Genomic DNA, 15,581 nt, shown 5'->3' on the forward strand with positions numbered 1-15,581 from the left:
AGGGCCCCCAGGTGGGGATCCCGCAGGTATTAATGTACCTGTAGGGACCCCACAGCCTCCTGATGAACTTACAGGTCCCTCCCCTGCAGGACAGTGCTGAGGGGGTCTGGGGTGTGGAGTCCGCAGATTGCACAGTTCAACCCTCCAATGCTACAGCCCAGAGCACGTCAGGGACTCCTGAGGTCACAGTGCTCTGGCCCCATGTGCCTTCCCCAGCTCAGAGTCTTTGCATGAGCTATTCCCTCTGTCATGATGCTGTTCCCTGCTTTTCTCAAGGGGCCAATTACACCTGGGCTCAACAGTGCCTCCTCACCTAAGACTTCTCAGATCAGCCCAACGTGAGGCCCAACCCGTGCACCTCCCCCTAGACCCTGCTCAGCTCCTCTGCGGCCCCACCAGAGCTGTGACATCCATGGGCTCGTGCACACACTCGCTGGCCTGTTGCCCCACCCCCACCGGGCAGAAAGCTCTAAGTGCGTGGAGCCTGAATTAGGGTCCCCCATCTACTCTGTGCCTGGCACACAGCAGGCACTCAGGAGTCCTGCAGTAACACTGAGTCCATTCTCCACAAGGAGGACTGGTCAATCAGCTTCTTGGGGGGTTTAAGAAATAATTTGTAAAACGTGTAACAAGTGTGAGTGGAGCACCTGCTGCTATTAGCAGCCCCCCCCCCCCCGCCCCCATCGGCTCTGTCTCCGCCGTCCTCGGAGCCCTAGAGTCTGCATGGCTCCCATCCTGGGAAGGAGACCGGGGCCCCAGGGACCACCATAGACAGCAGCCTGAGGCCAGCACTTCCCAGGCTGGTCCCCAAGGCCTGGACTAATTCCACGTGCACAGCTCCCCCGCTAATGGTCCCCAGCTGTAGCTGTAACAAGTACACAGCTCAGCAGTGAGGCCTGCGGGGAGCTGAGACGCAGTCTCCCCTGGGGTTTGCTTCGGGGGCACGTACCTCCTCCCCCTTCACCACGGACACCCTGTCATCCAGGAGCCAGACCTGAGCCAGGCTGCCAGGGCTCACGTTCTAGTTCCATGGCCTGCTGGCTGCTTGACCCTGGGCCTGGCTTCCCCGCTCTGAGACTGTTGCCCCTCCCCGAGGTGGGTGGGGTCCCGGGAAGAGCACTGGCCCATGGGCTGGCCCTGAGTGTTTACTTGGACACTACTTGCACCACGGCCAGCTGTGTTGTTCCCACATCTGTCCTCCGTGGTCCAGTGGCACGGCCATAGTTCCTGGTGTGGATGCGAGGGGCAACCCACCTTCCCACAGAGCTGGGACTGGCAGGGTATAAGCATGCAGCCCAAGGTGAGTGAGGGAAGGCAGCTTCTTTGGTGGGAGGGTGTCGGGGTGGGAGAGCCTGATAGCCAGCCTCTGCAGGAAGAGCTTAGGAGCTGGGAGTGGCTGGCTCTGGAGGCTTCTCCTCCAGGAATCCAGTAAAGATGAGGGCCTGGACACTCCCAGTCCCCGACGGGACTCCTAGGGAGGGCAGGCCCCAGTGTGGTCAGCAAGGACAGCTTGCCCCTAGCCAGCCTCCCTGCCCCGGCCTGCAGAGACTCCGAGACTGCATTAACAAGGTCCCAGTGATTTGTGAGCCCCGTGGGTCTGGGTGGTGAGGGGGTTACAGATCTGCCCGGTGCTGACGCACCCCACCAAGGAGGTGACCGGAGAAGGCTGAAGAGCTCCAGCCATCAGGGCCCACAGAGCTCAGCTGGCCTTCCCGTGGGGGCTGGGTAGAAACCGTCAGCACGAGAAGCACCGTGACTGGGGCACCAGCTCCCTCTCCCCCATGCTCACCGGACGTCGTCTGCTTCAGTTTTTCGTTTTTCTTCTTCCTCCATTTCCAGGGTTTGAAGATCCTGCCCAGGGTGGCCAGTTTGCTGTTCCTCCTCACCGGGGGAGTTCGGATCCCTGAGACCAGATATTCGGAGCGCGCTGGGGGGGCTTGGTCCATTTCATCTGGAAGGGGGAACACCAAGGAAGGGCTCAAGTGATCACCAATCCTACATGACTCCATGGGGGGGGTTGCCGAGGTGACCCCCTCCCCCCACCCTAGGGGCCACTAGTGACTCTCCAAAGCCTGGGGCTCATTCCCATGGGCGAGTGCCCACAGGTGGCATGTGCCAGCACCCGAATTCGTGTGCTCCCTTCTATGGAAACCTGCCCCCCCGAACCCTTCTGCGGCCTGCCGGAAGCCCTCCCCCAACTTTGCATTTGGCCACAGCAATTTGAAGACTTCTTAAGTTCCCCCATGAAATCTCTCCCACCCCAGGACCTTTGCTCATGCTATGCCCTTCACCTGTGCTTCTCTCCGGCTGCTCTCCTTCAGCCATTCTGCTAAATCTGACTTTCTCTGCAAGTCTCCACGTTCTCCTGTCCCAGACAAGGTTCAGAGCCCTGCCTTCTGCTCCTGAAGCTGCTTGTGCGGGTAGAGTCTGCACCCGGTGGTGCCTGGGTGCCTGCCCTCCTGCTGAGCTGTCCGCTCTCTGCTCGGACCTCGGCACAGGCCCAGCCATGCTCCCCACTGAACAGCCGTGGAAGGAGTCAGTGCATGAATGGACCAAGGAAAGCAGCTCTCTTTTGGATCCTTGTTCAGAAAACTACGCTGTTTTTGCACTCTGCGGGACACACAGAGATGGACATGCAAGGGTGCTCATGGAGCTGTTTGTCGCACAAGGAGGACCGGTATCATCGACAGGCCACTGGCTAAGTCACTGATCATCCCTCCCCTCTGTGACCCGTGTACGGACATGGAAGGAAATAAGCAGATAGGCAACCTGGCCAAGATCGATTGCTAGGTCAAGTAAATCAGCACGAAAATCATACGGCATATGCCAGCAACGCGTGTAAAGGGGTCGTGTCCCTGCGCACGCTCGTATGCGCAGAGAACACGTCTGTGGGGCCCTCAGGCAACGGGGGGGCACACACTACTGGGGGGCCTGGGAGAGAGGAAGATATGAGCTTCACCACCGGCCCTTCTGGAGTTAGGACATGCTCATGTTTGAAGGAAGAATTTTCGTTAGAATGCAAGACAATGCAGCGGACAAGACAGAGAAATCAGAGAGCCGTGTGAGAGTGACCACTGCTGGCTCCACGGCTCACCCGGTCCCCCGTCCACCGGGCATAGCTCAGGCCAGTGCCTGGGAGGATGGAGGAAAAAGCTTCAGTTGCCCCAAACCCCTCCCGGCACAGGGAAGGGACCTTTCTCCTGGCAGTGACAAGGCTCTGAGTGCCCTAAGTTTTCATCTCTCTGTATCCCTGGGTGCTCATGTTCACAGACCCGCCAGTGCTCCCCAGCATGGCTGCTGGTACACGTGTGCGACCCTGGCCAGGACACTCCGTGCACCCACACATGGGCACACACGCACACGCATGCTGCCCAGCACAAACTTAGCTCCACACCCAGTGGGTTAATTCACCTCACTGCTACCCACAGGCGGGGTGGGGAGCGTGAGTTTGTACAGAGCCAAGAAGCCCCAGAGGGACCCAAGATGCCAGGAGAGCAGGGCTGGAGTGAGCTGTCTCAGGAGGGCTGTCAGCAGAAGGAGGCCTCCAGAGTGGCCAGGCCCTGTGACAGGCTGGTTGCCGTCAGACCTGGCCCAGTGCCCCATCTGATGGGACACACAGCCCCAGGGAGCAGCAACCAGGTGATCCCTGAGGTCTGACACCTGTCAGTAGCCCAGGGCTCATGGCAAGGCACCTGCCCCTCTGAGCCTCGGTTTCCACGTCTGTAAAATAAAGATAATGATCATCCCTGATGCCTAGTGTTGAAAGAAGATTCAGGGTGACCACAGGGTGGCCATGGAGACTGGAAACTTAGGTAAACACATTTAATACCTAGTTCACTGAGAGTATGTTACAATCCATGTAAAACAACATTATCTACGTTTTAAGGCTCTGTAGACACTCTGCTTATCATACCATGCCACCATGGTCTCTGGGTAGAAACTGTCACGGTGATTTATAACATACAAGTAGCACAAGAATTATGATGGAGTGAAAGTCAGTCCCTGCCTGTTCTGGGCCAGGTACCACCTTACTTCACCCTCACAGTAAATCTATGAGATAAGACTCTTATCATATCCATTTTACAGGTGAGCACACTGAGGGTTAGGGCCGGGAGCCGTCTTGTTGACTCCCAGAGGGAGGAAATGCTGGAGGTTGGGCATGACCTTGAGCAGCCTGACTCCAGAGATCCCCTTGGTATCTTCTCGTGTGCCTGCGTAAACCATCTCCCAGAGCAGGACACAAATGGTGAGACACCAACAAAAGGCATAAACCAGGACCGTCCCAGCCAACCAGGGCGTGCGGCCACTCTCTCTAGCTGTCATCATAACAGCTCTAGCTGTAGAGAGGAGACCGTGTCCACAGAGGTCGACAAAGCAAACCCGTGTGGAAGCACAAGCCTCGGGGTGTCTTGTTTGAGAAAGCAGCTTGGTTGAGCTTGTTTTCGTCTGTGTCCCCAGCACCCAGGGGGGGCCCAGGAAGTATGAGCTAGGGAGCGAGCGATAGAAGCCCCAGGGCACGGGTCACAGACCCCTCCCTCCACCATCTCCCCAGCTCCACGCTCCAGGGGCAGGATGCAGACGGGTCCTTCTCTTCCCAGAGGCGGTTTAGTCCTGTTATTATCCCCTCCTTTCCTTCCCGCCCACAGAAGCCAGATGGGCACAGGACTGCCAGGCCCCGGAAGGCTGCTGTCCTGGAGGCATTTTGGCACCAGGGGGAGAGAACTGGCCAAGTCCCCCCAAGCATCCAGGCTGGTTCGAAGATGAAGATGACGATCCCCAGAGATGTGCATGGGGACAATAGACCATTGTCATCCCTTGGTTTATACCTCACAAAAGATGGGTGGCAGTTACCAGAAACACAGGGCCCACAAGATGAGCGCCTGCAGAAATCCAGGGGAAGGGGAGTCTGGACAGGACCACCGCATCGAGGCCTTAGAGATACCACGAGGGCACCGGAGGGGGGGGACACATATGGCTCTGAGCTTCCCAGCAGCTGAAGCAAAAAGGAGCAGCACATAGAATAAACCAGAAATCAGACCCCAAATCCCACCCCACTGGCTACCCACACCATGGTGACCCTGCTCCCGGCCACCAGCGGCTCCCCCCAGATGCCCCACAGGTGTTCTAATTGGCCTCCCCACAGTCCCCCCACCCCCCTTACGAACAACTCTGGTCACATCACTTTTCTGCACATTTCCACCCTTTCCCTTTTCCTATAGCACAAAGGGCAGATTGATCGCCAAGCCCGGACAGCTCCCCAGATCTGCCCACCCACTCATCTCTGCCATCCCCCACCCCCACAATTTCATCATCCTCACCGCTGTGCGTTAACATTTCTGGCGTGCTATGGAAACCAGTGCGGTTTCGTTGTACAGAATGCAGGTGCCACGACCAGGCAGCTGGGCTCACGTCCTGGCTCTGTCCCTCACGGACGGGGTCGGACGTGCTGACCGCATTTCTTCCCTGCACCCTCACGCCCGTCGTGGCCTTGCTGGGGAACGAAGGGCAGGGGACTTCCCACATCCTTGCCTGGGGCTCAGCCCTGTGGCTCACTTGAAGCGGGGGAAGGTGGGTAAAAGGGATAGAGTGCCCCCCCCACCATCACCATCATTATCATTTGACTCCCTGCTCCCCCCACCCCACCTCTGCCCCTGGTGGCTGGAGCAGGCACAGGGTCCTCACACGCAGCCTGGAGCACGGAAGGGGCTGTACCCAGGAGCTTGAATTTGATGCAAAATTCAGCAGGAGCCCCTGAGGGATCTTCATCTCCATTTCCCAAATACCCAGGACAGACACCTTCATAGGAGCAATGCCTCAGGGCACCAGCTGTCACCAGGGGAGCAAAGCCCAGGTGGCCACAGACTCCAGCCCCCCCAGCCCCCAGGGGGAGTTCCCCCCCACCTCCCCCAGCAGAGCTCAGGCCCAGGGCCTGGCCCAAGGACAGAAATTTCACTGTAGCAACAGGGAAGGCATTCTGCACCAGCGGCTCGAGGGCAGAGAGGGCACGAATGTGCCGCTGACTGTGTGCATGCGGGTTGGTGTGAGCGAGAGGGGGGAGTGCGTCCTCCTGGCACGGCGTGGCCCCCACACACTCGCGGGGACGCAGGAGTGGCTGGGGGCCGCATGCCGGCGCACGTTCCTACACGTGTGTGTCCACACGGGGAAGGCAGGGCAGGTGGACGGCCTGTGGCCCTCGGCCTCCAGCCCGTGAAGTCAGCAGTGTCTCCATCGGGCTCCAGAGGAACGTGCTCCCCGCGCTGGGAGGCTTCCGGAGGTGCAGATGCATTAGCAGACCCCGCTAGGCTCGGAATCACACAGCGGTGCCGTTCCAGAGCCACCTCGGCCACCTGCGAAGCATTAGCAGTTAATTAATGAGAAATGTGTCCCCACATCTGCGTGAGGAAGTAAAAGATGCCGCCACGGGCAGGCGGGGGCCTTGCGGCGTTCCCGAAGGATGGACGGGCCACGTGGCCGGCCCCACTGACACGACAGCTGGAGCTGGAGAGCAGGCTCTAGCCCGCACCCCCGACAACTCCAGCCCTCTCCGGGGCCCCTCAGGGCTGCGCTGCCCCTGGTGCCCGACCCTGTCCACCTCCCACCAGTGGGTCCCACAGACCTGCATCCAGGCTCTATTCTAGAACGAGGCACCATGACTGAGCTCACTGGGTACCCGGCTGATTCTCACGCCTACCCCAGGGCCAGCTCCTCACTACATGCTATCCCCTCCATCCTCGCTCCGATGGCTCTTGGATATCGTCCTGGGGCGTCCTGCTGATTGCGGTCATCTGTCTTTCCCACCGGAACACACGAAGCTCTGTGAGAACAGGAGCCGTGGCTGTCTCATTCACCGTGTGCCCCTGGCATCTCTACTGGGTGCCCGGCCCCCAGGGGGTTAGCAAATAAATACGTGCATGGCCTGTGTATGTGGGACGTGGAGCCACCGCAGCCAGAGCCTGGACCTGGCCCCCGTGCGTCTGACTCCGAAGTCCACTCCTTAGTGAGCTGGGGCTCTCCTGCTTCCTCGTCTTCTATGCACTGACCTGTCTCTCTCTTCCTTCACCTCTGCTTTCCCCCAAGCCCCGAGGAATGCAAGCCCCCCCCCACTGATTCCTGGGTGCCGCCTGCCGCATGGCTGGCCTCGGGGGGGAAGGGAGGCGCCCCCTGCATCAGACAATCTGAGGGCCACTTTGGGCTCCTTCGGTTCCCTCATTCGCAGCCTTGGTCATCAGGTGTGGGCTGAGGCGTGCCAGGTGCTAGGGCTGCTTTGCGGGAAGCCGACATGCTCACGGGGCAGGAGGAAGAAAAGGATGGAAACTAGGAGGAACTTCAGACCGTGGAACGACTCATGTCACAGGCGAACCAGAACTTGGGATACAGACCAATGCAGCAGGGCCTCTGCTTCCTCAGTGAGCCTTCCTTGCCCAAGAGTCCCTCTGGCGATACTCAGTGACCACCTTCTGAGAAAAGCACCTGCCAGGTGCTGCCCCCCACGCCCCGCCCTGGTGGGTCCGCTAACCACAGAGAAAACCAAGATGCCTGGAATCACCAGGAAGAGCTGAGTCGGGGGACGATACCTGCAGACGACGCGATTCTTCCAGCCGGGGCGGGGGGCAGTGAGAACTCAGAGGGCCCCTGGGGGGTCAGGGCCTTGGAGGTTGACAAGGAATTGAAAAAAGGGTGCGAATCCATCCGCGCACGACAGGACGTGGTCGCTGGGCAGTGGGGATTAAGGCAGGGAAGCACCACGGGGTGTCCCCAGGCTCTGAGGTTCAGAAGCAGCCCGGTAAAATCTCCACACAGGAAACTGAGATCTGCACAGAGAAACCAACTTTTTATGGTGCTAGCTAACAACCAACACACACGCACGCACGTGCACACGCACGTGCACACACACGTGCACACACGCACACACACACCTACACAACACGGCCATCTATCATCATCACCACTGACTACACATAATAGGAAGAATAAAATCTCTAAGTAAGGACGGCATCTTCTGGTTAGAAGTATACTGACGAGAGAAAAAGTAACAGTCGCCCTCAGTGTTCTCCACTGGCCAGCGTGGGTCTGTGCACTTGAATCTGGGAGCCCTCAGCTGGAGCTCGGGGTTTCTGGAATGGAGGCTGGGGCCCGGCCAAGAAGAGCCACGTGGGGCCCAGACGGAAGCCCTGAGGGCGGGCAGGGGCTGAGGACCAGCACTGTGGAAAGGCCTCAAGAGTGTGGCGTGGATGGCTGGAGGCAGGGACCCAGGCTGCAGGCAGGGGGGCCCTCGGAGCAGGGACAGGCAGGGGGAGGGCGGCGGGCTGGCACAGAAAGGAGGGAGCGACCCAGAGATGTTGCTGAGACAGAGTTCTCATCCGAGCAGGGAGAGCCGTCCACATGGGACACGGACACACAGGGACGAACCGGAAAAACCAAGAGCGGCCACGGCAGCATCTCTGCGGCACTTGCTGTTGGGGTGACGAGCCCCGTCCTGAGCCCCCACCATGAACGAGCTCATTCCATTCCTATCAAGCCCCAAGAAGGCAGATCACTATTTTCATCAACCCCATCACAAGGAGGCAAACGGAGGCAGAGAGATGGGAAATAATTTTCCCAGGTCACGCAGCAAAGGTGAGAGTGCGCTCGAAGTCAGGACATCTGCTGCAAAAACCCTCTTCCTAACCCCTGCGTCAGACCACACGGGGCAGAGGATGACGTTACCGTGAGCACGGGTACGGGCTGTGGGATGGGAGCAGGCCTGGAGCAGAGATCATCCTCAGGGCAGCAGAAAGTCATGGCGTTTAGCATCAAAGACCCCTGGCTTGTGTCCAGGCTGCAAAAGATGTAGCTTGACATCTGTCTACAAAGAAGTGCCAGATGGTTGAAATGACCCATCACCAGGGTGGGTCCGAACCCCCAAAACCACATTTTCAAAATGGACTTTAAGTCTCCCAGATGCGAAAGTATGGTTGGTTTGACCTTCTCCACTCCTCCTGGAAAATTCTTGAGTGATGCGTGAAGAGCAGGACATGTGGGGAGTACTGATCAGTACAGGCAGAGCCGGGACCACACCGGAACACCTTCCAGGAAGGAGGGAGGCACTCCTCGTAATCAGGCTGGGGATGGAGGCGGGGACTGGCCGCTGGGGCCGGCAGGGGGCCGGTAGGGATGCGGGAAGAAGGGTGAGTTTATCCAAAAGGGGAGAAGGACTTCTAAGGGCCTATGGCTCTCTTCCCAGAACCTCTGCAGGCTTTTTCTACTGCTCGGCCAGCCTGCCCATCAATCGATCACAGCCCCCGGGTGGACAGCCGCAGCCCCTCCGGTGCAGAGGCCACGGGGCGCTCCACAGCAGGCTTCCTGCCTCCTCCCCGGGCTCCCAGCTCGGCGCCTTACATGTGGAATAAATGAATGAAGGAGAGAGTGAATTAATGCATGAATGAGAGAGACAGATCCTGCGGTAGGAAAACAGAAGCAGGATCAGAATGCAGGTCACTGGTTATTAACAGGGACCCGAGTCACCTCTGTGCCCCTCGATAGCGGGGGACAGCTACAACTCCTAAGCAATGCCCAGGCTTCACTCTGCCCCACCCCTTCTCCTGGCTGCCACCACAAGCAGCCCCTGACGCGGATCGCATGTCCTTGCTGTACTCTGCTTGTCAGTCAAGGGGCTAAGAAACACAAGAGCTCTGCTAAGCTTCAGACTGAACAATGGGCCCCGGAATATCATGAATCGAATGGATGCTTAATTGTAGAATGCAGTTTTGAATGCCCAAGGGGAGCTGCCCAATTCTTTGCATGTCTGTTCCAAGCAAACAACCCCAGGGGACAGGGTCTATATTTCAAGCTCCATTTTACATTTAGGAAGAGGAGGCTGGGGGGCGGGACCCATGTAGGAAGTCACACAGCTGGGAAGTGGCAGAACTGGCACAAGAGCACAGCTTTGGGATGTAGAGCTCACCAGTGGGGCACGACACCAGTGTTTCCCAACGCATGTTCCATGGAACTCTAGCGTGGGAGATGCTCTGTGGAAGAAGGCACATGGGAAAGCACTGTGCACACTTAAAGTCCCTCCCTGGAGGACCGCCACATACTAGCACAGCAAACAAAGGCTCTGAGCAGTCCTGCAGTCAGCAACTCTGTTCAGCTGTTTAGCCAGCTTTTCCTACACAGATGGATCAGGCCTGTTTACGCCTTGCTGCCCAGACAGCCAAAACCACACACAGGCTGGAGCAACAATGGATTTGGAGCAGTAGACATGAGATTAAGCAGTTGTACTCCTGCGAAGAAGTGTTCATGACAATTTATTTTTGGAATATAAAAGTCTCGTCCCCAATATCTGTATTCCAAATATAATGGGGATTCTCTAAGACCTTTGCAGAGGTTGGGCCTCGAAGTTTCTCACGTCTCTGAGCGTCCTCCAGCTGCCCGAGGCCCCTACACGGCAACGATGAAAATATAAAGACCAGACAATGAGCACCGTCTATACCCCGACACCAGCGGAGAAACCACAGCATCGTTAAAGTGGCTTCTTTCTTCCTCGCATATATTGTGGAAAAACCAGCATATCTGATGAGAAAGCCCATCTGTTTAGCATCAACCCCATAATTCTGCCAATGGTCGCTGGTGTCTGCCAGACATATGGCCAGTTCTCCAAGCGAAAATCAGCTCAAATCTGTAAACCAAGTGGGTCTGAAAAGGCTGGTGGGGTTTGGAACTAGGAATTAAAGCACGAGGGGGATGGGATCAGAGAGGGAGGAGGGGCGAATCTAGAAAAGCACCTTCGTCACCAACCCGCGTTTGCTGGTGTTGGGTTTCGCAGGAAGCTCTGTATTTGCCCATCAGCAAACGCTAACAGAAATTATTTAGCAAGAAGCCCACAGACTTCGCAAAAACTAGAAGCTGCTTTTAGAGCCGTCCCCTAAAGAGCCTCTTCAACGGAGGAGAGAAAAACGAGCGTTTCAGAGAGAGGATAAACCGTCAAACAACGCACTGGGAGACGCCAACATCGCACTGTAAATCCAGACAAATAATATTGTCCAACATCTTCAAAGCCCAAGTTCTAGCCCGGACTTTCCAAACCAAAGTGTAAGATGAGGTTCTCAGATGCCAGTCAAAGCTTAAGGACAAATGTTGATTTTTTAAAATATGCATGCGTTAGCATTTTTCAAAGGAATTAAACACGTTTAAATGCTGGGAAGATTCTGAGCCAAAAGATTTGTATTTTGAAAATGTGTCCCACATTCATTTTGCTGAGATCAGCGATGCGCAAACGTTCTCTGTAAAGGGCCAGACAGCTCATACATGTCTCCGGTTTCGCGGACCACACCGTTTAATAAAACTTTATTTATAAAAACTGGTGGAAGTTGGATTTGTGGGCCATAGTTTGCCAACTCCTGCCTTAGACGGTCCCTTCGGAAACGTCTTCAGGGAAAAGGTACAACTAGACGCTCAGAGAAGAAAGAGGGTGAGAGGGAATGAATGGTTTTGGCTCAGAATCCCTGACCTTCTCTCTCACTCCTGACCCCTGGGGTCCAAGCCAGCGTCACTTCCCACACCCAAGTCTGCAGCCTCCCCTGGTTTCCCAGCATCCGCTAAGCCTGCCCCCTAAGCAGACACGGTCTGCGTCACTTCCCTGCTTCATGTCATAGCGGCCTTTAGGATGAAACACAAGACCCCGACAGTGACCCCAGATTCTGGGGTCTGCTTTCTTAAGCTCATCCCGCACCACACCTCCCTGCGTTGCTCCACTGACTGCTGCCTCTCCCTCTGAAGCTCTCCCGACATAAGGCTGCCCCCTTTCCAATCCCTCTGGAGGCAACACTTTTCCCTGATGAACTCCTACTCACTCCTCATGGTCCCAGCCTCCACACCCACCTGTTGGGCTTCCCGTCCCATTTCTCACCATAGACCTCAGTGCGATTTACAATGAGCTGTCGATTTGCCTGTTCACTAGTTGGATATCCTTCTTGGGAATTTGACCCGAAGAGCAGGGACCAAGTGTGTCCCATGGAACTACCTCCCCAAGCCCTAAAACAGAGCCTAGGAGGGCCCAGCAAGGGCTCCGCAAGTATTTGAGAAGCCAAAGGAAAGGAGAGGCGGATTCCTCTGTGCTCGAGTCCAGTCTCTACCTGTGGGTAACGAGAGCAGGCCCATCTGAAGCGTAAAATCCCACAGAACAAGACGTGTTTCTCAGGATCTGTCAAGTGGGGCTCCTTCCTGAATCTGTGGACTTTCTAGCCACGCTAGGTTTTTGCCTGGCGCTGCCTCCTTCCGGCGCCTCAGTGCTTCACTCGTGGCCGCCCTGAGAACCTCCCCCGAGAGCAGAGGCCCCTACGTCTGAGAACCTGCCGTGTCTCTGCTGTTGTTGTCACTGTGGCTCCTAGCTTCACCACGGGCCCCGTCCTGGCCCGGCCCCCCGGCGGCTGTCGCAGAAGCACCTGCAGAGTGGACACAGCCCAGCCAGCCGGCGAGTCCGCACAGCGCACACTTTCCAGGACCACGCCACAGCCGCTGACTCCTGTCCACTCAGAGCATGCTCCAAGTCCCTGGCTGTGCTGGGAGACAGCCCCCCGGTGCCCCCGGGGAGGGCCGGTCCCAGCGGACGGATGCATGGCTAACCCCAGCCCCAGCCATTGCTCTCCCTCATCACGGGGCACCCGGGAGCCGCTCTGGTGAGGCGGCCAGCTCTGCCCACTCCCCCCTGCACTGCACGCTAGCTGACCAACTCACACTTCAGACAGCTTTGGTGAACATCAACTCTGGGCCCAAGACCTAACCCAGCGCTCCCAGGCCCAGCGTCTGGGGTGGGGGTGGCAACGGCAGAACAGGGACCTGGACATTACAACCTTACCCCCTGCACCCTCTGCGGCTCATACACGCAGGTCCCACTCACCCTCGTGGCTCTGGGGTCCCTGCAACATCTGGCCCCAGGTCACGTCACACGTCCCCTTATCCCAGCCTCTCCCAGCTCCAGTGGCTTCCACTAGCATTAGAATAAAATCTCACTTTGTGCCTCAGCCCCAGCCTCTCCCCGACCAGCAGCCCCAGCCCCCGGGGGCTCTTCCCACCTCTGGAACCCTGCACTTGGCGGCCCCTGGAGGAGCCCTCTCCCTCCCACCTCTGCCAGCCGCCTCCTTGTGCTCTCTCGACTTTGGATGCCAGTCTGTCCTCCACAGGGAGGGCCGTGGGGCTACAGCACAGCTGGGCTCTGCGAGCCAGGGCTCCTCTGGGGCGTTCTCTCTCACTCGGACCTCCCCACTGGAGAGGAACAGCAGGCCCCGCCCACCGCAGGCTCCCAAGAGATCTGGAAGGGATCAGGGAAGGAAGGGACGTGTAGACCAGGCACCACGACAGAGGCGCTCTGTGGGCAAGGCGAGGGTTGGTCTCCTGCTCAGGTAAGTTTCCTGCCAACAGAGGACGCCTGACGACATCTGATGAGAGTCTCAAAGACCCAGCGGGAGGTAAACGAGCTATGGAGTGGTCATCAGTATGAAAGAAAAGCAGGATTCCAGCGTATGGACGCACCACGTTTTGTGTCTCTGTTCATCACATCCCTGCTATGAATATTCGCGGGCACGTGTTCGCTGGAAGACCTATTTCCAATTCTTCTGGGTGTATACCCGGGAAGGCGACTGCTGGGTCTTATTTCCATGTTTAACCAAATTTGAGCAAAGGCCAGCCTGTCTCCCACGTGGCGGGAATGACGCACTGACACGTGCCACGACATGGACGAACACCCAGAGTGGAATGCCGAGAGAGAGGGGCAGACACAAAGGACGTGTCCACGGGTATGAAACGGCCAGAATAGGTAAACACGGATCAGGGGTCCCCAGGGCTGGGGGGAGGGGGATGGGGGGTGATTGCTGATGGGCAGAGTTTCTGTTTCGGTGATGAGAAAGTTCTGGAATTAGAGAGAGGTTGCACAACCATGTGAATGTACTGCATGCCTCAGAATTGTACCCTTTAAAATAGTCAAAATGTTGAATTTAAGGGGCACCTGGGTAGTGCAGTCAGTTAAGCATCTGACTTTCGGTTTCGGCTCAGGTCATGATCTCAGGGTCCTGGGGTCAGGCTCTGTGCTCAGCGTGGAGTCTGCTTGAGAGACTCTCCCCTGCCTGCTCATGCTCTCTCTTTCTAAAATAAATAAATCTTTTTAAAAAAATTATAAAATATTAAACTTAGATATTTTAAAGGTTAAGTTGAGGTCATTTTACCTCTGTTAAAAAGCCTGTCCTGACCCAGCGGAGCTCTCCGTCATGTCATAAAGCCAGGGTCAGACTAATACAACTGAGCAAAAAGAGCGGTGGGTTCTGGGTAGGAACAAAAAGGAAACAGTCCTGCATTTTTCCATTCACCTGCATCTTGCGCATGGCGTGACCCGGTGCTGAGGAAAGCCGGGTCCCAGAGAATAAATCACGTGATTATCCTAGCCCCAGCAGGTCTGCACTGAGCCGAGCAGCCTCCCCATGTACTTAACGCCAGCTCGCTTCCCAACCTGGCGTCCTCCTTCATGCACGTCCACCCAGCCCTTCGCTGAACCAGGACCCTGGGGTCCAGAAGGAAGCCGGTCGGGATGCCGAACGATAACCCACACATACATCAGGACTGTGATTCATGCAGATCTGAAAGAGCCATACAAGCATAAAGTCGCATGCAAACTTTGCAATTACCCTAAATTAAAAACGTGTTAAGTATCCCAAATTTCAAAGCATTCTGGCTGGGCTCACACGATTGCCACGTGGAAGCACCACTTCGGCTGATGATCAAGCTCTAGCGTCAGAGCCCACCAGAGACCACGTGGCAGCCCTTCCGAGCAGGAAGACGTGGGCAGACACTGGATGTGAACGGACTCTGGGGCAGGCTCCCCCTGGGTCCCTGCGGTCCTGACACCACGACCGCGGGCCCTGCCGGCTTTCCTGGGAGAGAGGAGGCAGTGCTGGCGGTGGACACAGCCTGGCTGGCCCAAGCCAGTGACGTTACAGAAGTAAAGCCCAGCCCCCTTGCCTCCATTAGAGACAGACTCTGGGGAGCTGCTCACACCCCGAGTCCCCCGTGGGATCAGGTGTAACTGCCCTCGGCCTGAGATCACACCCCCTCAGCCCCTTCCTCTTTCCTATTTCTTTTTCTCCTGGGACCACTTCCTTATGAGTTACTTGCTCTCAGACCCACATTCCAGTCTCCTTGCAATAAACCCAAACTAAGACTACCATCTACTTTGTGCCAGGTGCTAGGGTGACACTGATAAGCAAAACTAGACAGGGTGCCTGCCCTCACTGGGCTCACGGTCTACCTGGGCTCACAGTCTACCTGGGCTTACAGTCTACCTGAGTTCACAGTCTACCTGGGCTCACAGCCTACCCGGGGTCACAGACACACAGGCATCAATCAAAGAATTGAATTTATAACTGCACTGCAACGCCTAGGTAAGTGTTTTGAGGGAGAGCGGTGTCTGGGAACAGGCAATGGGGGATGGGACAAATGTCCTAGAAGAAATCTGACTCAAGCTCAGATGAGAATGAGTTGGGGTGAGCACTTTGCATTCAGAAAAACACCATGTGTGGGGCGTCTGGGTGGCTCAGTTGGTTGAGCGTCTGCCT

The 15,581-nt window shown here is 56.9% G+C and overlaps 1 protein-coding gene across 1 annotated transcript in view; it reads right to left on the reverse strand.

Annotated features, from left to right (window-relative positions):
- PHACTR3 (phosphatase and actin regulator 3) overlaps positions 1-15,581 on the reverse strand; it is a 211,480-nt gene that overhangs the window by 93,588 nt on the left and 102,311 nt on the right. The window contains exon 2 of the mRNA XM_045795392.2: positions 1,790-1,951. Coding sequence (XP_045651348.2) covers positions 1,790-1,951 — 162 coding nt within the window. The remainder of the gene's footprint in view (positions 1-1,789; positions 1,952-15,581) is intronic.

Source organism: Ursus americanus, chromosome 22 (genome assembly GCF_024610735.1).
Source record: "Ursus americanus isolate L20-20 chromosome 22, mUrsAme1.1.p, whole genome shotgun sequence".
Lineage (NCBI taxonomy): Eukaryota > Metazoa > Chordata > Mammalia > Carnivora > Ursidae > Ursus > Ursus americanus.